The sequence below is a fragment of the Lynx rufus genome, unplaced genomic scaffold, assembly GCF_022079265.1.
Source record: "Lynx rufus isolate CCGP_SWC_20201006 ecotype Redwood Valley unplaced genomic scaffold, mLynRuf1.p SCAF_14, whole genome shotgun sequence".
Taxonomy (NCBI): Eukaryota; Metazoa; Chordata; class Mammalia; order Carnivora; family Felidae; genus Lynx; species Lynx rufus.
In genome coordinates, this window is record NW_025814828.1 from 54736998 (window position 1) to 54762595 (window position 25598).

A 25598-nucleotide genomic window follows, 5' to 3' on the forward strand; every position below is an offset into this window, starting at 1 on the left:
GGTAGGTGGGATAATGGGTGAAATAGGTGAGGGGATTTAAGAGTACACTTATTTTGATGAGCACCAAGTAGTATATAGAATTGTTGAATCATTACATTGTACACCAGAAACTAATATAACACTGTATGTTAATAATACTGAAGTTAAAATAAAAAACAACTAAAAAAGGTAAATTTGAATCAATAATACTGGAAATTTTTAAAAAATAAAGTATAAACGTGATGAATTTTAACCAAAATCTTTAAAATAAGTTAAAATAAATTTAAAATGATATATTAACTGAAATAAAGAAGTTTAAATAGGATTGTTTTGAAAAAAATTCATAGGTGATGCATAATTAAAATGTATGGGTAACTTGAGAGAATTTGTTTGCAAAGGACAGAAAAGTGTTAATTCCCTGACATTTCCCCACTTAATTTTAATAATTGTCTTAACTGAAAGGAAAACATACACTTCCATGTTTTCTAAGACACTTAATCCCTCCCTTTTCCAAATTCAGTGCAAACAGAACTGCTTATCACCCAACATATTATGAAGTTACTGAAGTCTCAAAAGACAGTGATTCTGAATACTGTATATTTGCCAGTTGCTAAATAGATTATTTTTCAGTAGTATAGTCTATTTTTAACAGTTGGTCTTACTTTTAATTGTGATAATATTTGTATTCTAGAAACTATAATAATAGCTTAGTTGAGAGCAGTCCATCAGTATTTAGCAAACATCCTTTGGTGAGATGGCATAGGCTTGACACTTGGTACTTCAATTGTTTTCTGGCTCTTTGGATACTTCAGATATAGGAAAATATAGCCAGAAATTGGCCTGTTTTCACCCCAAAGGGAAATGGGTTCCAGAGAAAAATGATTTGCCAAGAAATTTATATTGCCTAGAATTTATTCCTATTTAATAGCATAATATTTCCTTAATAAAAGTCTTCCAACTAGACATATATATGTTTAGATTGTATTTTAAGTAAGGTTTTTTATTTTATTTTATTAAGGTTTTTTTTAAGGTAGTAATTAGAGAAAAAGAAATTGACACTGGGCCTAATTTTTTTTTCCTTTTTAGGGTGTCCTTGGTGCTTCAAATAGATCCCAAAGAATATTTTTTGTCTCATGACCATCCTTCTTATAGCTCTATGTCCTTTAAAAGTTTTCACTAAAATACTATATGATTAGCTTTAAAATATTTTGATCATATAAAGGATCCTGTTGATATTGTCATGTAGCAAGGTGGTGAGGTAAATTTCCATATGCTATGAAAATGTGGCTTTCATAGCCACAACTTAATATTATTATAACCGATTTTCAAAAATTTTCTATGAAGATAGCTTGCTTCTATTTAATTGTAATATACATGATTGCCTTCACTAGTCTTTTTTTTTCCTTTTTAGCAAGAAACCAAAATTGAAATTATAATAATAAAGTTAGTGGTAAAATTATTTTTCCCTGAAAAATAGTTCAGAAAAATCATGTGGCCTGGTATTAAGATTTTGGATTTTGTTTCTCTGGATAGATATACATACATATATATGTGTGTGTGTGTGTGTGTGTGTGTGTGTGTGTGTTTGAATTCTATACACATATTATGTTTAACAGATGAAATGTTTGAACCACAGTAGTATTTGAACAACATAAAAACGCTATTTTATAAGCAAGATTTTGCAATTTACAGTTAATTTTGTTTCCTACAATTAAAAAAACATTTATTCTTGTGTTGTACATGGTTTTAATTTTTTTACTTTAATATGAAAATATTATTTAAATATGACACTAGTTTTCTTCCTATTAAGGGCTTTCAAAGAAAATGATGCTTTTAATGGAAAGTCAAGGCTCTGAATATCTTTGAGTTTTTCCCCTATCCCTGAATGCTCTGTAATTTGTGTGTGAATGATTCAAGACCTGTCTATTTTGTGTGTGACATTGCTATTTTTTTTTCATTTCTGTTTGCTGCAGTTTGTAATGTGGACATGCTATTTGTGAACAGGGCAAAATATTTTTTCCTACTATGAATGCACCTTCAGAAATCACTGGGTGGTCTTTGCCTCTTGATGTGACTTTTAGGGGGAAGGATTCACAAAGACATTCTTCAAGATATGATCGCTATAAGACCAAGAGCCTTACAAGTAAGCTGAGTAAAAGATTAAAGACCTTATGTGGGATTGCTGCAATGAGTAGAAGGAAAAAAAAGAAGGCCTAGCTGTCCTGGAGAGATGAAGAGGGAGTTTGAGATGCCTTAATTTTCAGTGTGAGGACTTCTATACTTTCTACAGTATGGAAAAGAAAGAATGTATTGCTAAGGAGTCGTAAACAACAAGTGACTAGAGATACATAAGAAGAAGCATGATGTGATTGGTGGGAGGGACCCATAACCCATGCAGAGTAGTTTTGAGTCATTTCTACACAAGTGTTTCACATTCACAAAACTAAGAGGAGTACTTTTCTTTCTTTTATTCTTTCATTTTTAAATATTTAAAACATTTTCTTGAATCAAGAAACAAAGTGATTGGAAGAGTTTTCTCCAAAACTCTGTGGCCAGTTTCCTGGTGGACCCTTCAGAAAAAAAGCATGATTGGTGAAGTTTTAGATTCAAGGGGGAATATCTTCTAATAGATGGAGTATGCATATAGCTGTGTTTGAATAAAGAAGATGCTTATGGAATACTACTTTGCAATGAGAAAGAATGAAATATGGCCTTCTGTAGCAATGTGGATGGAACTGGAGAGTGTTATGCTAAGTGAAGTAAGTCATTCAGAGAAAGACAGATACCATATGGTTTCACTCTTATGTGGATCCTGAGAAACTTAACAGAAGACCATGGGGGAGGGGAAGGAAAAAAAGAGAGGGAGGGAGCCAAACCATAAGAGACTCTTAAAAAACAGAATAAACTGAGGGTTGGTGGGGTAGGAGGGAGGGGAAAGTGGGTGATGGGCATTGAGGAGAGCATCTGTTGGGATGAGCACTGGGTGTTGTATGGAAACCAATTTGACAATAAATTTCATACTAAGAAAAAGAAAACAAAACAAAACAAAAAAGAAGATGCTTATGCATTCTTTGAGAAGATAGTTTATATGGGTAACCTCTAGTAATTGATAAAGTGAAAAGGGTAAATATCCAAAAGAAATGATCTGACAAGGAGAAAAAAAAAACAACACTAGTCACTTAAACAAACATATGGCCAAAAGAAAATATTAGGTAGTGAAATAACTAATAGCCTTCATAAGCATTCATTTGATGCTAATCATATCCCTTGATGTGAACTTAGGTACGAGATTTATATTTGAACAAGCTGCCCATTTACCCATATATTGAAAATTTTATTGAGACTCCTGTTGTTGGACCCATTTGATTTTGCTAAAATGTTAAAATTGATGCCTAAAATAGGAGATAGTGTCAGTATATTGATTTTCACGAAAGGCAAATTATTCTTTTTTTTTGTTTGGGATCAAGAGATAAAGGTAAAAACATGCATAAAAAAGGAGTAAGATGATATTGAACATTTCTGAGACAATGGAAAACTAACTATAGAAGGTGTAGAAGGAATACAAGAATAATCCTTTGGGAAGGAAATTTTAGTTGGAGAAAATTTTGTGTAATTCAAAATTTATGGCATTGAAACAAGTATTAAAATCAGAGAATGTAAAAAATTCAATTTACATTTATAAAGATTTTAATAGTATTTGTCAAAACCTGGGGCAAAATAAACATAAATAAATAAAGATTAACTGTAGACTTCTATTAAAAGGCAACATAATAAACCATCAGGCTATAACATCCACTTCAAATTTGAATGTTTTTGAAGCAATGAAACAAAACCTTGATTTCCAGAAAAATGAATGATTGATTTTTTGGAAGAAAAAAATCTATTTGACTAAAGAAAAACACTCCAGTAGGTATATTAATGGGATATTTACATATGTATATCCATGTGCATGGATTTTCCCAAAATGCCTAGAAAAAGTATTATATGCCTTACCTTTGCACTAGTGATTATACCAAATGGAGAAAACTCTTTCTGGAGACGTTCATCATCAATACCATTATCAAGATTTTTTACATAAAGGTTAACAACCTAAAAAAAGAAAACTGTAGAAAAAGGAAAAAGAAAGCTGCAGGGGGTAATTAAGCACACTTCCTAGTATTTTTATCCCATCTTTCTTCTTTCCCACACTTAAGTCCTCCAGTTGCCTGTAATGGAAATGAATATAAAATAGGTTTCCTCATCACTGTCTTAACTTGCTTTTCAATTCAAAATTAATGTGGAAAAAGTAATATTTCATTGTATCAAAGATTTGATACAAGATCTGAACAAAATGAGCTTTATCTTGACACGCACATTTGAAATAAACACCATTGTCTCACTTTTTATTAAACATGTATCTTCTAAAGACTTTAATAATGTTTATAATGTTGGAGCTGATCAATGGGGTGTTTAGTAGTTAGGTTTTGTTGCTCACACAGCCTAGTGAGGGAGACAAGTACATTACTGAGTACTATAACAAAAGCATGCATAAACTGCTATGTGAGCAGAGAGAAAGGAGACATAATTCAGTTAATGTACTTTAAAAAATGACAAAAATGAGAGCGCCTGGGTTGCTTAGTGGGTTAAGTGTCTGACCGGATCAGGTCATGATCTCACCATTCATGGGTTTGAGCCCCGCGTTGGGCTCTGTACTGACAGCTCAGAGCCTGGAGCCCACTTCAGATTCTGTGTCTCCCTCTCTTCTGCCCCTCCCTCGCTCGCACTCTGTCTCTGTCTGTCAAAAATAAATAAACCTTAAAAATTAAAAAAAATAAAAATATCAAAAATGAGCCCACCAGGGATAATGTGAAGATTAGCATATTATTTGACCTGATTTTACTATTAGAAAAGAATATAGTAACTTATTCACAGCAGAGGTAAGGGACAGAAAGTTTAACAGCCCTTTTAAATGTTCATTATAACCACTTGATAATTAGGTGTTTTTGTCTGCATGCTTCTTGCTTTTAGTTGTTTGAATTTTAAGTGATAAAATCAATAGACACTCATGGGGTTAGGCAATGGGAACATATCAATAAACAGATGAAAGTGTACATATTGTTATGTCCTTTCAATTTCATCTGAGGAAGATGAAGTAGGATGGTAGACATCAGTCATCAGGGGTTATGTGTTTTAATCTGCATAATTGTTAGCCAAGCTAGGTAATTAATTCTACTTATAGGAATTTCCAACCAAGAAGTCCAAGATAAAAATATCTGCTTAGAGAAAAAATGAAATTACAGTGGCTTTCTTGATGAATGACAGCTTTTTACCTATATACATGGTTATAAGAAAGATCTAAAAATTTAAAGGATATATGATGAGATTATAGCATTTCTATAATCTCACTTAGAATATTATGTTTAGTTCTGTTTACCATATTAAAAAAAAAAGATGTGGGGCGCCTGGGTGGCTCAGTCAGTTAAGCGGCTGGCTTCGGCTCAGGTCATGATCTCGCGGTCCGTGGGTTCGAGCCCCGCGTCAGGCTCTGTGCTGACAGCTCAGAGCCTGGAGCCTGTTTCAGATTCTGTGTCTCCCTCTCTCTGACCCTCCCCTGTTCATGCTCTGTCTCTCCCTGTCTCAAAAATAAAATGTAAGAAAAAAAAAAAAGATGTAACATTTGAAAAGGGGAATTAGATTGACGTTATGCTACAAGGTATGAGCTGTGAAGACAGGATAGAATCCTGAGTTTATGTAACCTTTAAAGAGCAAAGGTTGAAGAATATTTAATTGAAAATAAACTCACTTCAGTATATATATAGATTGATAATGTCAACTCTGTTTTTATAGATTATTGTAAGGAGATGTATAAATTTTAATGGAAGTGAAACTTGACAAAACAAACATCTGTACTCCTCAGCTTTTCAAGTCCATCTTTCTATAGCTTGTAACCAGAATAATGCTCTACTGATTTCTTCTATAAGTAAAATGTCTGAAAAATTTTCAGTCAGTGTTTGAAAGATAGAAAGGAGATGCCCTTAGCTGAATACCACTAAACAGACATCCTAATAACTGTTTATCAAAGGAAAGGAAAAAGAGTATGTCTTAGGAGTGGCAACTGAGTTGCAATTGCCACTAACTTCTCAGAGAAATTTAATTTTAATCTACCTGTATTTTAGGAAGATAGACAGCAATTTAGGAATCAGAGAACATAGGGTATTTGAGTTATTATGGATCACAGAGGTCAATTTGTCCAATCCTGGCTTTACAAATGAGGATACTGGGACCTAAAGAGAAGTCATTTGTTCATAGTCACACAGCTAGTTTGTTGCATAGTTGAGACTAATACCCAAGTCTCCTTATGCCTTGTTCAGTGTTCTTTCTGTTAACACTATTGCTTCCAGAATAGGTTGCTATTTGAAAATTCATTTATAACCTGGTTTCATGGAGCTTGGAAAGTAACTTTTCATAGAAACAATGTCATAAGCTCAGAATTCTTCTTTGCTCTATTCTATACATAGTTACCATGTTAATTTAAGCTTCCAATCATATCAATGCTAGCTTTAGACTTTTTGTTGCGCATGTTCCTTCCTTTTGATTCTCATCTCTACCAACTTGGTCATCTCATGCAGAGAACGTTGAAGTAACCTCCAACCTGTTCTCACCTCCAAACTCTTTTGTAACAATTCATTCTGCCCATCCTGTCAGTTGCAATTTCCCAAACTGTTTTTCTCCTTTTTCTCTTTGCTCTTCCAAACGTATCTTCACTACTCAAATCAAATTTCATCTCTTCCATAATGTTTTCACTGACTATTGTAGGTAAAAGGGATATCTTCATCTAAATTCTTATAGCACTTAGTTTATATCACCTATGCATTCAACATTTGTTCATCAGATATTCTTTTTAAATATTTATTTTGAGACAAAGAGGGCCCATGAGCAAGTGAGGGGCAGAGACAGAGAGAGAGAGGGAGAGGGAGAGAATCCCAAGTAGGCTCCATGCTGCCAGTGCAGAGCCCAATGTGGGGCTTGATCTCACAAATGATGAGATCATGACCTGAGCCAAAATCAAGAGTCAGCTTAACTGATTGAGCAACCCAAGTGCCCTGTTTACTAGATATTCTTGAGTGCCTACTCTATGCCAGGAAATGGTGTGGTTTATTACTCACAAACTTTCAATGTAACAATTTGGAACTATGATTTATCACTCTTCTTAGATTTTTATATTCTTGATATTATGAGCCAGGCTTGAAAATCTTTATATTCTACATAGCTCATAGCAAAGAGCCTTTTGTACATAGTTGATGATCAGTAGGTATTTGTAGAGTAAATATTGAACTAAGAAGCTGCTATTCATAGGGTGAAGAGATAAATGTGGCCTCCATGGGATCAGTAAACAAACTGTTAGATATCAATCATAAGTATGTTTGAAGAGCTTCCTTTCACTCTTAAAGAAGTTCTTTACATATCATAAAAATGACAAGATGATCAAGGAGAAAAAAGTATCAAGAAAAACAGTATTTCAGTCATATTCTGATAGATAAATATTGTGGACAACAGAAAGTGATGGAATAGCATGGAATTGGATTTAAAACCCTTCAGTTTCAGCTCCTACATATACAAAAGTGGGACAATGTTTCAAGCCTATTTTACACACAGAATAGTTGCATTCCCTTAGTTAAAACAGAATAAATACTCCATTAACTGTAAAACTATGTAACATTAAGATATTAGCACTTAACATGAAATTTTAGATGCATAAGTGAGCTATATTTAGATTTTCAAAAGGTAATCATTTGTAATTTTAAGTAATTGTTTCTGGTGTCTTACTTGGTAACAAATATACTTTATTGTATTTATTTATTTATTTATATTGCATTTTATTTTGTTTTATTTTATTTTACTTTAAGACAGTACAGTGGTCTTTGTCGGGGATTAAGTCAGGGGATGAATGTTAAGGGATTTAACAGACTTTCAAGTAAGTAATCCTCTTCATTCCCACTCATGCCTTTTAGTAATACATTGAGAGTATGTCTAGGACAAGATTTCTTTGCTCTGACCCTGCTTGATTGTCTTCATCTGTAGCTAGACTGAACCAGATAGGATTACCAAGAGTGATCAATTGGCAAATTAACTCATTTTCTTAGAAACAGCTTAGCTGAGTTCTACTTGCAGAACTGTCAGCATTTTACATCCAATTTAAGCTTCACTAAATAGGCCAAATGCTAGAAAAAGTTAAGGTATAAGTAAAACAAAATTTTAGAATATTTTTCTCTCTTTGAATAACTATAATGAATCTATATTTTTTTATCCATCAATAATTCAGTATATTTGATGTCATCAACTAAGTTTGGGCTCATGATGTTTCTGATCAACTTTAAGTATTCAGTGAAAATTTATACAGATTCTAAAGCACCATGGCTACCCTTATATAAATTAAGCATCATTATCAATAATTAAAACTGTGCTGCATAGTGAAAATAGTTTCGTAAAAATATGTATTATGAAAATAAGCTTGAACACTCTACAATAATGAATTTGAATAAGAGTAAAGTGGCCCTTTACACAGCTAACATTCAGTTTATTTGACAAATATTTACTGGGTGCCCATTCTATCCCAACATCTCTGTTAGATTTTGGAGTGAAACAGTAGACAAGAAACACATACCCATTCTTTTATGGAGATTGCATTTTCATAGGAAGATAGATATAAAACAAGTAAATAAACTATTTACACATTGTTATCAATGCTATGAAGGAAACACCATTTTAGCAATTCAGAATTGGAGGTTGCTACTAAGTTCTCTACATAGGCAGCATACTAGTTAGGAAGTAGGTCAATTTACTATCATCTCAGTGTAATATCAAACCATCAAACCTAAAGCAAACTAGCAGCTGATAAAGCAGTAATTGTGTCTAATGTGTCAAGGGTTTTGATATATATCTACCATAAATATTTTGTTTGGTTTCTGCAACATTTCATTAGTGCTTTCTGTCAGTCATTCTGAACATGCAATAGCAAGACAAGATTATCAGTTAGACGGCATGAAATATAACTAGTGTACCATGTTCAAAAAAGCCTTTATAAAAAGCTGGCTAGAACCCCCATACAGATCAAAGGACAGGATTCAAAGGGCCACACTGTGTCTTTAGCCAAATATACAAACATGGATAACAAGAGTATAAGGAGAAAATTTTCCAACAGAAATATGGAAAAAAAGATGCCACAGCATTAAGAAATTTAAAATGTATGAAGATGTTGAGGGATATTTACGGTTTTATACAATATAAATGATTTCAGGTAGGCTATCTAATAATCAGAGTTCATTTGTGTGACTGATATATTTTTTTTTAATTTCTTTTTTCAACGTTTATTTATTTTTGGGACAGAGAGAGACAGAGCATGAACGGGGGAGGGGCAGAGAGAGAGAGGGAGACACAGAATCGGAAACAGGCTCCAGGCTCTGAGCCATCAGCCCAGAGCCTGACGCGGGGCTCGAACTCACGGACCGCGAGATCATGACCCGGCTGAAGTCGGACGCTTAACCGACTGCGCCACCCAGGCGCCCCTGTGTGACTGATATTTACTGAGTTTGAATATGTGGAAGTATATAGTTGAACAACCTATCTGAGATGCACTTATAGTACCACTAAAGATACTTAATTGTTCTTTTTGATGGGACATATACTCATATTGTGCATATGTGCATATTGTGCACATTGTATTATGATTTTTAAAAGTTTATTTATTTTGAGAGAGAGCGAGAGAGAGAGAGAGAGAGAGAGAGCTAGCAAGCAGGGAAGGGGCAGAGAGAGAGGGAAAGAGATTCCCAAGCAGGCTTTGTACTGTCAGCACAGACCCCAATGCAGGACTCAACTCGCAAACCATGAGATCATGACCTTAGTCAAAACCAAGAGTCAGCTGCTTAACTGACTGACCCACCCAGGTGCTGGAGAAGAATATGTTATTCTAATTTTTTATAATTATTTCCTTGAAAAATACATTTGATATTCTGAACCATAATTCTATTTCTGAGATTCTTTGTTATTGTAGGACATATGAGAAATATCACTGAACCTACTGAGGCTCCATAGGCTAGATTGGCAAAGTACTGTCTGTATAAAAGAGCATCTGTCAGGGGTGCCTTAGTGGCTCAGTCGGTTAAGCATCAGACTTCGGCTCAGGTTGTGATATCACAATTTGTGAGTTCGTGCCCCAAGGTTGGGCTCTGTGCTGACAGTTCAGAGCCTGGAGCCTACTTTGGATTCTGTGTCTCCCTCTCTCTCTACCCTTCCCCCACTCATGCTCTGTCTCTCTCTGTCTCTCAAAAATAAATAAAGATTAAAAAAATTAAAAAATATATCATCTGTCAGAGACAATTAGCATAGAGTCTTTCATTCTTTAAGCAATATTGGCAGCCTTTGTTAATACAATACATATCCTGAAACTCTCTTTTGTACAAATTTTAAAAATACCACAGGCTCACTTATCTTTACGATTACCCCACCCCATATTTAATTTTTCTTTTTCTTTTTTCTCTAGATTCTGATTTTAAAAATCTCCTACTTTTTAAAGAGTCAAGCTTATGCACCAAAGTCTTTCAGAAGAAGGAGATATTTATTATGACCAAAAGTTTTGTTATTCCCAAATAGTTCTAGGAAAAATAAATTTCTGAAAGGAGGAAAATGGTCAGTTTTAATTGTTTGGGCCTTGAATCAGAAGAACATGTTTTTGGAGAATTAAGTGATACAGAATTTGTTTGGATGTCTTCTGGATATAATATATCCAAGCCTTTATTCTTATACTTTTATATTGAAAGATATTTTCAGTTCTTTTTTTTTTGTTTTATTTTACATACATGCTTATAAAAAATTTCTGGGATTCCTAAAGAGATTAAATAGCTTCATAACAGCTGTTATGCAACAAGAGTTGGTATATAAAATGAATATAGTTATTAGCTAAGAGTAAGAAAAGCTCCCTAAAAAGCTCCAATAATGGAAATGCAAGAGTTAATATGATTTAATCATGTCTCCAAAGAGAACCTAAAAATGTTTTACTAACACATATTTACAGGCCATTTGTCCCCTACAGATGAAGTTGTGTGTGTGTGTGGGGAGCATTGCTTGAGTTGTGTTCTATTTATTTGTTACATTTTTTCCCCAATCAACATTTTGTTTATTGTATTGGGCCAGAAAAAGAAGTTGCATGACTATAAGATCTTGTATGTATAAGGGGCAGCTAAAATTTAATGTAGTAGTCCCTGAAATATGGCAGTATAGACCAGGTTAACAGGTGACTTCAATTTCAAAGCATAAGAAACACTTTTTTCTAGCTTTATTTAGGTATAATTGACAAAAATTATATATATTTAATATATATAATCATTTCATATTGTATGCATATATTGAAGCATAGGAAACATGTTATTGATATGTTAGAACTTTAAATATGGCTACTACTCTGATAATGTTTCTCTGAGTGTAATCAGTTTCTTATTGAATCTATTTTCATCTAACTTAATTTGCTTTAGGTGCTTTTTTATATGTAAAAAATAGTAAAATGGTGTCTACTTCAAGGGTTGAAGGCTTGTCTTTCCTCATTAAAGAAAGTGCATATGACTTTTTAGGTAGATAAACAATCTATCACTTTTAGTACACCCTCAATTAATAGTATACACATATATGGAAGTTTCCAGATATCTCATATTTTCTCTGAGGAAATTGACTACAGTTTGAAGTAAATTATGTCTACAAACTTTAAAATAGTGGCCATAAAACTCAAATTCCTACTGAAACCAAGGAGGTAAAATAAATTAATTTAGAGGGCTGGGAATACTCTCATAAGACATTGTGGGATCACAATTCTATAGGGGACAAATGAGTGCATGCTCTGTCTATGGGTAGCCACTACTTCTCTACTTCATCTAGCTGTGCTGAGCCAGTAAATATGTGGGACCAGATCTTTTGCTAGATATTTCTTTTCAGAGTACCTACTAGAAATTCAGACTTTATGTAAAAACCTCAGGTTTTCAAAGCTCTGGGCAGACCGAATAAAATATATTTGGCAGCCTTTGCTGGCCAGTTTGCAGTCCTTGCTTTCAAAGCAGTGTGATGTAGGGGGGCCTGTGTGGCTCAGTCAGTTAAGCGTCCAACTTAGGCTCAGGTCATGATCTCATTGTTCATGAGTTTGGGCCCCACGTCAGGCTCTGTGCTGACATCTCAAAGCCTGGAGCCCGCTTTGGATTTTTTGTCTCCTTCTCTCTGCCCCTCCCCCTCTCACACTCTGTCTCTGTTTTTCTCAAAAATAAACATTTTTTTTTTTTTAAAAGGAGCGTGGTGTAGAAAAATCACTTGCTTAGAGATCAAGGGACCCACAGATCTTGTCTCTTCTACTGTCTAAATGTATAGCACATCTGTTGACCTTATTATGTTCTCATGAGAATAAAAGAGATATGACAATCTTTGGGGGAGATTTCAAAAAATGGTTCCCTAATATACAGTAGAGGAAGCAGGGTGATGAATTCAGGGGCCGTATCTTGAGTTAGGAGTTGGGAGACTTCTGACACAAATTTTCTATGCAATCTTGGCCAAATAATTGTACATCTGAGCGGCTAATTTTCTCATCTGGTAAATGGTGGTGGTGGTGGTGGGTAGTAAAGTAGAGCAGTTCAGACTCCCAATATATTATGTAGAAAAAAAGAGCTTCACTATTAATTGAAGGGATGAAAAGGAATGGCTCCCTCTTATCTTTCCTTCTACTAACCACCAGCACTTTCCTTAAGTTCCTTAGAGTCCAGTTTCAAATCCATTGGAGTGGATCATCTCAAAGTTTGACTATATATTTAAAATGCTCTATTTTAAGTAATTTTCTCTATTTGAATAATTAGCAAATGTAACACTTTATTTGGTTACCTTCACATCAGAGGTAGGACCTACTATGTGATATTTGATAGTGAATTTTAAATTTATCTTCAAAATGACTAAAATACTTAAATCCAATGGTTCTGTGACTTCTTAAGCGGACTCCTCACTTTGTAATATTTTGTTACCTCTTGTCATGTGTTTTGTATGCTGTTTATCAATTGTTAAATATGATTCTGTGATCCAAGTTTAGGTTTCAAGTGTAACAATTCCATATCTCTGATTCTTCTACTAATCTGACTCCAATCAGAGAAGGGTATGGGTGGCAAGCATTGCTATTAACTTTGTTGCCTTTTGTGCACACACTACAAGTTAGAAGAATCAAAGTATGAAAATGTATTTATAATTATTACAGATTAAAAATTATCTTGACAAAGTAGAAATATCACCTTCCCTCACTTACTCAATTCTTGAGTCTCAACTGGTGCAGAATCAATTTCTAGTCATAACTTGTGTATGGGGGAGAGTCTTCCTACAGTCAGGATAACTGGTGTTCTGATCATGTGCAGCAATGATGATGATTGGATCTGCTAAGCTGTGTAAAGACCCTTACTACTTTATCACAATATGATGTAGGATCTTGGTAATAGTTTTATTGGTGGTAGTGGTGTATTGAATATAGTATCTGACCCAGTGTTCTTGAACATGTATAACCCCATTTTGTCAGTAGCTTTATAAGAATGTGGTTGTTAGTATATTTCAGCCACAAAGATAAGTTCTAGTGAATTTCAGGCCCTTTATTCATAGTTTTAATTTCACAGCCAAACTTAGAAATGGAGAGAGGCAGCAAAAGGTAATTTCAAGAGACTAGGAGGTATCAGAGGGAGATAATCCTTCTAGGCCAACTCCAGGAAACCCAAATGACAGCTGTTTTATACTGATTTGATAATATCTGTAGCATCATCTGCTTATTTAGTCAAATTTTCCAAAATGTTGATTACTTGGAAAAGTATAAGGAAATCTAAAATAAATTGACACACAGAATGAACAAATCAAGCAGTATAGAAGTCACATTTTTTTGAATGTCAAAAATAATGTATATGTATTTAACTTGTCTATAAAGTCCTAGAGCCATAGCTAGTGTTAGGCAGTATTGTAAAATACATTCTCACACCTGACCAGACAAAGAAAAAAAATTTAAAGTTAAGTGAACTCCTAATTTCTAAGAAATGTTAAAATCCTTAATAACAGAACAGTTAATTCATGGGCATTTATATATTTATTGGATAATTGTAACAAGAATGTTTCAGTATTTGGTAATTTTATTTTATTTAATTTTTTAAATATTTTAATGTTTTTATTTATTTTTTAGAGAGGGAGAGACAGAGCGAGTCGGGAGGGGAAGAGAGAGAGAGAGAGAGGGAGACACAGAATCCAAAGCAGGTTCCAGGCTCTGAGCTGTCAGCATGATGTGAGGCTTGAACTCACAAGCCATGAGATGACCTGAGCTGAAGTTGGATGCTCAACCTGGGTTGGGTGCCACTCAGGTACCCCAGTATTTGGTAATTTTAAAGTCTAGACTTAAATAATCTATGAATCTCAGGTCATAGAAGATGTAAATGATTTTTTTGAACTTAATATAATTATATACATATGGTGACAGCCAAAAAAGTTCTGTTGACTTCAGAAAGTTTTGTAGAAACTTTGGAAAGAGAGGATATCTCTACTAAAAGGAAACATAAAATCCTCCAATCCAGTAACATATAGCCCATTGAATTAAGGAAGTATGCATTATCATTGACTTAGTATGCATGAATATATTTCACTTTAAGAATGTGTCATTTCAAAACAGGCTGGGTGAGTGAACTATAAAGCAAAATCACATAGTTCTGACAGTCAAACGACAGAACACAAGAATAGGTGAAAAAAAGGTTCACTTTCCTTCACTCCCACCTCCTTTCCCTAGCATCCCCAGATATATGTTTGCATTTCTGGTTTATTTAGTAACATTTATGCAGACCTTTAAGCAGAAAAGAGTTACCTTTCAAAACAAACAGGCAAACAACAAAAAACCTGAAAAGAGACTTTTTTCAATTTAATTTTTAAAAATTTCAATAAAATTAACACAGTGTTATATTAGTTTCAGGTGTACAATATAGCGATTCAACAATTTTAAACTCAGTGCTCATCACGATAAATACACTATTAATCTCCTTCACCTATTTCATCCATCCCCCACCCACTGGCCCTGTCATAACCATCTGTTTGTTCTCTTAGTTGAGATTCTCTTTGTCTCTTTTTTGTTTGTTCATTTTTTTCTTTTATAATTTTTTTAATGTTTATTTATTTTTGAGAGAGAGAGAGAGCGTGAGTAGTGGAGGGCAGAGAGAGAGGGAGACACAGAATCTGAAATAGGCTCCTGGCTCTGAGGTGTTAGCACAGAGTCCAACGCGGGGATCTAACCCACGAACCACAATATCATGCCTGAGCTTAAGCTGGACACTTAACTGACCGAGCCACCCAGGTGCCCCCCCCCCTTTTTTTCTTAAATTCCTCATATGAGTGAAGTCATATGGTACTTGTCTTTCTCTGACTGACTTACTGGTGGAGACTTCTAACAAAAATGCTATTGCGAGAGATTACAGAAGGATGATGAACCAGCTATATATATATTTGTAGTGGGCATTATAAGGAGGTTCCTATTTCTGTACTACCAAGAAAGTGTGCTAAAGCTCAAAAGAGCCAAATTGCAGTCCTTATAGTTTTTTAAAGCATATTGTTTTATTTTATATGTACTTTTTTTCAGTTTTAGTTTTAATTCCAGTATACCTAACACACAATGTTATATTATATTCAGGCATACCGTACAGTGTTTCAACAATTCTATACATTACTCAGGAATCATCAGTACTCTTAAACTCTTCACCTATTTCACCTATTCCCCTACCCACCTCACTTCTGGTAACCATTAGTTTGTTCTCTATAGTTAGTTAAGAGTCTATTTTTTTTTTGTTTCTCTTTTTCTAGGTTCATTTGTTTAGTTTCTTAAATTCCACATATGAGTGAAGTCTTATGGTATTTGCCTTTTTCTGATTGCCTTATTTCACTTAGCATTATACCTTCTAGATCCATCTGTGTTTTGCAAATGACAAGATTTTATTCTCTTTTATGACTGAGTACAATTCCATTGTCTATATATACTTCATCTTCTCTATCCATTCATCTATTGATGGACACTGGGTTACTTCTATAATTTGGCTATTTTAAATAATGCTGCAGTAAACATAGAGGAGCCTATATCTTTTGAATTCATGTTTTTGTATTTTTTGGGTAAATGCTGAACAGTGGAATTACTGGATCATAGGGTAATTCTATTTTTAATTTTTTGAGGAACCTCCATACTGTTTTACACAGTGGCTGCACCAATTTGCATTCCCACCAACAGTGCACAAGTGTTCCTATTTCTCCACATCCTTCCCAACATCTGTTGTTTCATGTGTTGTTGTTTTTAGCCATTCTGGCAGGTGTGAGGTGATATCTCATTGTGGTTTTGATTTGCATTTCCGTGATGATGAGTGATTTTGAGCATCTTTTCATGTGTCTGTTGGCCATGTGGATGACTTATCTGGAGAAATGTCTGTTCATGTCTTCTCATTTTTATTTGGATTATTTTCTGGATGTTGATTTTGTTAAATTCTTTATAGATTTTGAATACTAACCCTTTATAGGATATGTCATTTGCAAATATCTTCTCTCATTCTGTAGGCTGCCTTTTAGTTTTGTTGATTGTTTCCTTTACTGTGCAGAAGCTTTTTATTCTGGTGTAGTCCCAGTAGTTTACTTTTGCTTTTGTTTCCTTTCCCTCAGGAGACATTTCTAGAAAAATGTTTCTATGGCTGATGTCAGAGTATTTACAGCCTGTGCTCTCTACTAGGATTTTTATGATTTCAGGTCTCCTTCTGAAGGTTTTTTCCATTTTTAGTTTATTTTTGTGTGTTGTGTAAGAAAGTGATCCAGTTTCATAATTTGCATGTTGTTGTCCAGTTTTCCAAACACCATTTCCCCTTTTTCATTGCATCTTCCTGCCTCCTTTGTCAAAGATTAAATGACCGTTTATTCATGGGTTTATTTCTGGGCTCTCTATTATGTTATATTGATATATGTGTCTATAATTTGTGCCAGTACCATACTATTTTGATTATTATGGCTTTGTAGTATATCCTTAAATCTGGGATTCTGGTATTTCCAGTCTTGTTTTTCTTTTTCAAGATTGCTTGGGCTATTCAGGGTGTTTTTTGTTTCCATACAAATTTTAGGATTGTTTGTTCTAGTTCTGTGAAAAATATATTTTGTATTTTGATAGGGCTTGCATTAAATCTATAGATTTCTTTGGGTAGTATGGGAATTTTAATAATATTTCTTCTCCCAATTCATTCGTATAGAATATCTTTTGATTTGTGTAAGCGATAATTTCTTTCATCAGTGTATTATGGTTTTCAGTGTAGAGATGTTTCACCTCCTTGGTTAAGTTTATTCCTTGGTATTTTGTTCCTTTTGGTGCAATTGTATGTAGAATTATTTTCTTAATTTGTCTTTCTGCTTCTTAATTATTAGTGTACAGAAATGCATTGGATTTCTGTATACTGATTTTGTATCCTGAAATTTTACTGAATTCATTTAGCAGTTCTAGTAGTTTCTTGTTGGAGTGTTTTGTGTTCTCTCTATATAGTATCATGTCATCTGCAAATGGTGAAAATTTTACTTCTTTCTTAGCAATTTAGATTCCTTTCCTTTTGTTATCTGATTGCTGTGGCTAGGACTTCCAGTACTATGTTGGATAAACGTGTTGGGAGTGGACATCCTTATCTTGTTCCTGACCTTAGGGGAAAAGCTCTAAGTTTTTCAGCATTGTTTATGCTGTTAGCTGTAGCTTTTTCATATAAGGCCCTTATTACATTGAGGTATGGTCCCTCTAAACCAATTTTGTTGAGGATTTTTATCATGAATGGATGTTGTACTTTGTGAAATGCTTTTTCCTCATCTATTGAAATGATCAAGTGATTTTTATCCTTTCTCTTATTGATTTGATGCATCACACTTATTCATTGGTGAATATTGAGCCACCTTTGCATCCCAGGAATAAATCCCACTTTATTAAGTTGAATGATTTTTCAAATGTATTATTTGACTTGGTTTGCTAATATTTTGCTCGGGATTTTTTCATCTGCGTTCATTGGAGATATCAGCTTGTAGTTCTCCTTATCTGGTTTTGGTATCAGAGTAATTCTGGCCTCATAGGATGAATTTGGAAGCTTTCTTCCTCTTTTACTTCTTGGAATAATTAGAGAATAGGTATTGACTCTTTCTTATAGGTTTGGTAGAATTCACCTGTGAAGCCATCTGGTTCTGGACTTTTGTTTGTTGAAAATGTTTTGATTACTGATTCAGTTTCATTAATAATAATTGTTCAAATTTTCTATTTCTTCCTGATTCAGTTTTGGGAGGTCATATTTCTAGGAATTTGTATCTTCTAGGTTGTCCAATTTGTTGGCATATAACTTTTCATAATCTTCTCTTATAATCCTTTGTGTTTCTGTGGTGCTGATTGTTATTTATCTACTTTCATTTTTGATTTTCTTCATTTGAGTCTCCTCCCCTTTTTGTTTCTGATGAGCCTGGCTAAAGGTATATCAATTTTGTTGATTTATTTCAAAGACTCAGTCCCTGAGTTCATTGATCTGTTTCATTTCTTTTTTATTTTCTATTGACATTTTTTAAAATATTTTTTAAGAGAGAGAGACACACACACACAGAATCTGAAACAGACTCCAGGCTCTGAGCTGTCAGCATGGAGCCCGATGCGGGGCTTGAACCCACAAACTGCAAGATCATGACCTGAGCCGATGTCAGATGCTTAACCAACTGAGCCACCCAGGCGCCCCCTTTTTATTTTCTATTTAATTTTAGTTCTGCTTGACTCTTTCTTTTTTCCTTCTTTCTACTGTTTTTAGGCGTTGTTTGTTCTTTTTCTATATCCTTTAGATGTAAGGTTAGATTGTTTATTTGAGATTTTTCTTGCTTCTTGAAATAGGCTTGTATTACTGTGAACTTCCCTCCTAGAACCACCTTTGCTGCATCCAGAATTGTTCTGACTGTTGTGTTTTCATTTGCATTTATTTTCATGTAATTTTTATTTTTTCTTTGATTTATTGATTGACCCACTCATTGTTTAGTAGCATGGTATTTAAATTTTTTTTTAACGTTTATTTATTTTTGAGACAGAGAGAGACAGAGCATGAATGGGGGAGGGTCAGAGAGAGAGGGAAACACAGAATCTGAAACAGGTTCCAGGCTCTGAGCTGTCAGCACAGAGCCCCACGCGGGGCTTGAACTCATGGACCGCAAGATCATGACCTGAGCTGAAGTCGGACGTTTAACCGACTGAGCCACCCAGGCGCCCCTAGTAGCATGGTATTTAACCTCCATGTATTTGTATTCCTTCCAGGTTTTTTCTTGTGGTTGATTTCTAGTTTCATGGTGTTGTCACTGGAAAAGATGCATGGTACGACTTTGATCATTTTATTTATTTATTTATTTTTTTTTTATATGAAGTTTATTGACAAATTGGTTTCCATACAACACCCAGTGCTCATCCCAAAAGGTGCCCTCCTCAATACCCATCACCCACCCGCCCCTCCCTCCCACCCCCCATCAACCCTCAGTTTGTTCTCAGTTTTTAACAGTCTCTTATGCTTTGGCTCTCTCCCACTCTAACGTCCTTTTTTTTTTTTTTTCCTTCCCCTCCCCCATGGGTTCCTGTTAAGTTTCTCAGGATCCACATAAGAGTGAAACCATATGGTATCTGTCTTTCTCTGTATGGCTTATTTCACTTAGCATCACACTCTCCAGTTCCATCCACGTTGCTACAAAAGGCCATATTTCATTTTTTCTCATTGCCACGTAGTATTCCATTGTGTATATAAACCACAATTTCTTTATCCATTCATCAGTTGATGGACATTTAGGCTCTTTCCATAATTTGGCTATTGTTGAGAGTGCTGCTATGAACATTGGGGTACAAGTGCCCCTATGCATCAGGACTCCTGTATCCCTTGGGTAGATTCCTAGCAGTGCTATTGCTGGGTCATAGGGTAGGTCTATTTTTAATTTTCTGAGGAACCTCCACACTGCTTTCCAGAGCGGCTGCACCAATTTGCATTCCCACCAACAGTGCAAGAGGGTTCCCGTTTCTCCACATCCTCTCCAGCATCTATAGTCTCCTGATTTGTTCATTTTGGCCACTCTGACTGGCGTGAGGTGATACCTGAGTGTGGTTTTGATTTGTATTTCCCTGATAAGGAGTGACGCTGAACATCTTTTCATGTGCCTGTTGGCCATCTGGATGTCTTCTTTAGAGAAGTGTCTATTCATGTTTTCTGCCCATTTCTTCACTGGGTTATTTGTTTTTCGTGTGTGTGATCATTTTAAATTTGTTGAGACTTGTTTTGTGGCCTAATATGTGACCTATTCTGGAAAATGTTCCATGTGCACTTGAAAAGAATATGTATTCTGCTTTTTTAAGATGGAATGTTCTGAATATATCTATTAGATACATCTGGTCCAGTGTGTCATTCAAAGCCACTGTTTCCTTGTTGATTTTGTTTGGATGATCTGTCCATTGATGTAAGTGGGTATTAAAGTACCCTATTATTCTATTACTGTCAACTACTTCCTTTGTTTGTTATCAGCTGCTTTATGTATTTGGGTGCTTCCATGTTGGGTCATAAATATTTACAATTGTTATATCTCCCTGTTGGGATTTTCTCTTTATGTAATGTCATTCTTTGTCTCTTGTTAACGTCTTTGTTTTAGAGTCTATTTTGTCTGATATAAGTATTACTACCCCTGATTTCTTTTCACTTCCAATTGGATGATAGATGTACACTAGAGGGAATGAAGAATAGACTAGAGGAAGCAGAATTACATAAATGTTTCTCCATCCCTTCACTTGTAAACTGCATGTGTCTTTAAGTCTGAAATGAATCTCTTGTTGGCAGCATATAGATAGGTCTGGCTATTTCTTCCATTTTTTTCAATGGTACATATAGCCAATTAACTTTCAAAGTCATTATGGATACATGTATGTTTATTTCTATTTTGTTATGTGCTTTATGGTTGTTTTTGTAGTTTTCTCTCTTCTCTTGCTTTCTTCTCTCATAGTTTGCTGGCTTTTTTTTTGTGACATACTTGGATTCTTTTTATTTTTTTGCCTATATATTACTAGTTTTTCATTTGTGGTTATCATTAGGCTTGTATATAACATCTCATGCATATGGCAGTCTATATTAAGTTGATGGTTGCTTAAGTTTAAACCCATTCTAAAAGCACTAAATTTTTACTCCTCTTCCCTGAACATTTTAGATATATGATGTAATACTTTATATACTTTTATATTGTGAATACTTTGGCTGATTTTTATAGGTATAATTGATTTTAATGCTTTTGTGCTTCCTACTTTTATTACTCTTGCTTGTGGTTTTCTTTCCACTCAAAGAATCCTCTTAAAGATTTCTTGTAAGGCTGGTAGTGGTGATGAATTCCTTTAACTTTTGTTTATCTTGGAAACTTTGTCTCTTCCTCTATTCTGAATGATAGCCTTTCTGGATAGAGTATTCTTGGTTGTAGTTTTTTTTTTTCTTTTCTTTCAACACTTTGAATATATCATGCCACTCCATTTAATCCTGCAGTTTCTGATGAAAAGCCAACTGATAGCCTTATGGGGTTTCCTTTGTATGTAAGTGTTTTCTTTCCTCTTTCTGCTTTTAACATTCTCTCTTTGTCACCACATTTTGCCATTTTAGTAACTGTGTGTCTTTGTGTGGACCTCCTTCGGTTGCTTTTTTTGGGTTCTCTCTGTGTCTCCTGGATCTGGATTTCTGTTTCCTTCCCCATATTCTGGAAATTTTCAGCTGTTATCTCTTAAAATACAGTTTCCATCCCCTTTTCTCACTCTTCTCTTTATGGGATCCCTATAATGATAATGTTATGCTTTGTGGTGTCACTGAGTGTCTCTATTTTCATTTTTTTATTATTGTTATTTTTGCTATGTCATGTTCAATTTGATTGCTTTTCTTTATTCTGTCCTCCAAGTCACTGATCTGTTCTGCTTCTTCTAATCTATTCTTTATTCCTTTTAGTGTATTTTTATTTTCAGTTATTGAATTCTTCATTTCTGATTGGTTCTCTTTTATGTTTTCTATCTTTTAAAAGTTTATTTATTTATTTATTTATTTAGAGAGCACATGAGTAGGGGAGGGGGAGAGAGAGAGGGAGAGAGAATCCCAAGCAGGCTCCACACTGTCAGTGCAGAGCCCAGTGTGGGGCTCAAACTCACAAACTGTGAGATCATGACCTGAGCCGAAGTCAAGAGCTGGTTCTTAACTAACTGAGTCACACTGACACCCCCTATATTTTCTATCTTTTTATTGAGGGTCTCGCTGAGGATTTCCACTCTTTGTTCAAGTCCAGTGAATTATCTTTATGACCATTACTTTAAGTTTTCTATTAGTCATATTACCTATCTTTGATTCATTTAATTCTCTTGCTGTGATTTCATCCTCTTTTTCATTTGGGTCATATTCCTTTGTGTCCTCATTCTGTCTAGCTCTCTGTGTCTGTCTCTATATGTTAGGAAAGTCAGGTAAGTCTCCGTCTCTTGAAAGAAGTGACGTTATGAAGAAGAGGTCTTGTCATGCGCTGCAATGCAATGTCCCCTGTTTTCCATAACCTGGCACATCAAAGGTGTATTCTATGTTTTGCATATACCCTGCTATTATTGTGTCTGAGCTGTTTTTACCTTCAGTACAGTCATCTGCAGTGGCTCTCTTTGCCTCTTGTAGTCATGGTTTGGTCCCTGTGTTAGTGAGTTTGAAGCTGCCTTAGGCTTGAGTTGAATCAGACCAGGCATTTGCCAGAGCTATGACAGCACCAAACTGCAGGGCATTCTCCCTATCTTGTCCCCTGAGAAGCTGTCATTGGTGGGCGGGTCCTAGAATCAGAGCAGATGTATATGCCTCTGCTGGGTTTGCAGTCAGAATTGCATGTGTGGGTATCTTCCTCTTTCCCTAGGGCAGGGATCACTTTGGAGTGGTGGTGGCCTCTGTCATGTTTGCTTCACCCTGCCAGACTTATGGCATTACTTTGGATGGTCTCCTGACAAAGGCCTGTTGGAGAGGGCATGTCTATAGGAGAATGTGGGGTGGGGCGCACAGTGTCAGCAAGGTCTATGCTGCTGTACTGCAGGAAGTTACCTTCAGCCACCCTGGGAAAACTCTTCCCCAATCTGGGATGGAGGGGATAGTCTGTAGATGAGCACAGGGGTGGGGCAAGATTTGTGGAAAGTATTCATCTGCAGTAGTTCACACAATTGTCTGGGTAGGTAGGCTGTGGGGCAGGAGAGGGAAATGCCCCCTGCCAGCTCTTTTTTTCTAGAAGTCCTCAAAGAGCTCTTCCCCAGCACCTGCTCTGACATTAGTAAATAAATCTCCTTCCTGTATACCCCAGGCATTTTTCAAACCACTGCTTCTATGCTGTATTTCAGTGGGGCTGTTTGTTATGCTGTTTATTTAATGGCAGGCACTCAGGTTGCAATTGCCCTCTGGATCTTCCAGAGTGGAGTTGCTGAATTTTAAAGTTCCATGTGTTAAGCCCTACTGATTGTTAAGAGCAAACAAAGTTAGGTTCCTTTGGTTTTCAAAGCCAAATATCACGGAGATTCATCTTCCCACTTTGGGTTCCCCATGCCTATCATGTTTGGTGTAGGGTCTGCTCCCCTTTATTTTCTTTGCCCAAGGCATCCCTCCCTTCCATGGACAGTCCTACATGTCAGTTTGACTCTTAACTATATCTCTGCCCTTTCTACCCTCTTTAATGTGGCATCTGTTCTACATTTATCTATGGAGAGTCTGTTCTGTCAGTCTTTGGGTCGTTTTCTGGTTTATTTACTGTAATGTGGATGTTATCTAGGTTTAACCATGGGACGAGGTGAGCCAAGGGTCCTTCTACTCTGCCATCTTCTCTGGAAGCAATATGTTTTAGATTTCACTGTTCTTCACTAAGGAGTTTGGAAACAGTGGGAAATACTATACTACTGGAAAAAAAATGTTTGCTTTCTTAATTAAGCTAATCTTGTGGGATTTTTTTTATTGATCTCTTTTGCATGTGTTTATTTTGTGTGGATGTGTGTATGACTCTGTGTGTGTGTGTGTGTGTGTGTGTGTGTGTGTGTGTGTGTGTAACCCTTTTGGGGAGGATGTAAGATAGTTCATTATTGCTCCAGAAATAAGTATACAGTGAGCTATGTGATTACATGGCTCCATGTTTAGAAAATTAAGGCATAAAACTGATATTGGCTCACTGTCATCATCCTGTTGGCCAAATAAAAAAATTTAAAAAAAAACCTAGAAGGGGATTTTTTTTCCTTTAAAAGTATTGGAACACCCATTGGGATGGGAAGAAAACTCTTGAGAGAAAGGAAGAAGATTCAATATTGCTGAATTTTTTTTTTGGAATTGTTATGACCCGAGGCCATTTTTATAAACAGAAATCTATAATCTTATTTCCTTGCCTTAATATATGGAAAAGCCCTAAACCACATGACATTTCAGATTATTCTTTACCCAGTGGGGATTAGACCAGAAATATAATACCATTGTCCATATAATTTAAAACATTATCTAATAACAATTCAGGCTTTTCTACCTTCTTTGTGCTCTTCCTTGCTGGTGTTTCATTGTATGTAACCTATCTAAAATTCTTGAAGAATTTAAGATTTTTGTGTGTGTGAAATATAATAAAGCCTTGATTAATTGGAAGCTAACTATCCAGAACTCTTGATTAACCAGTTTTATTTATTTATTTTTTGCTACACTCTCCTTTTAGAAGGAAGAGGCAAATGACAAGAAAACAAGCTGTTAACAGGTATTTATGTATTTATTTTTTTAAAATCAACTTTCTGGGAATGTCCTGGAGCCTGTACAAATTCAGCCCAACTTTAATAATTTTGTTTCCTGTACTATACTTATTAAGGTAAGAAAGTAGAGCTGTTGAAATGTTTCAGAACAAATGTTGAATCTTTCTTAATCCTTGGTAAAAAGAAAAATGAAATCCAAATAGCTAATTAGATCCTGTCTATTTGAAGGTACTAGTTAATTTGTGTTGCTGTAGTTTCACTATTGACAGTAATCATTTATATCTCTTAACTGAGAATGGATCCTAGGACCATGCAGTGGGGAGATGACTTCCAGCCACAGGAAGTAACTCCTTCCCTGGGAACTAAAGCAGAGTCTAGAGAAAGGCTACAAAATTGATGTGGGTTGAGTGAGGGTCACTGACATGAAAACCATGACAACTTTGTAAAACAGTGAGAAGATAATTCACTCCCCTCATGACTCTGGAATGCTTAGGAAGGTACATTCACTTTTGAAGGACAGCACAGACTATTAAGTGTGGTATAGCAATAATGGAAAAAAAAATAGGCCATCTATTCTTCTGTAATTATTCTAAGCATTAGGCATGGGTATATTTTGTAAGCATGCTAGTAGTTCTAAAATATTCAAAATTATTTTTTTCTAAAAATATATTTTTAAAAAATAGTTTGAAATCTAGGAAGATTTATGCTTGAAACTTCCTGAAATATCTATGACAATTTCAGTTGAATTGCAATCAGAGATACCATATTGCTGTAGGCTTTATACCTTTTAGGTTGTAATGGGGAAAATAAT

General features: G+C 35.1%; 1 protein-coding gene across 1 annotated transcript in view; it reads left to right on the forward strand.

The window, feature by feature from the left end:
* Positions 1-25598, forward strand: part of DACH2 (dachshund family transcription factor 2) — a 736007-nt gene that overhangs the window by 240624 nt on the left and 469785 nt on the right. Inside the window, exon 2 of the mRNA XM_047075803.1 lies at positions 24757-24795. Within this exon, the coding sequence (XP_046931759.1) occupies positions 24757-24795 (39 nt within the window). The remainder of the gene's footprint in view (positions 1-24756; positions 24796-25598) is intronic.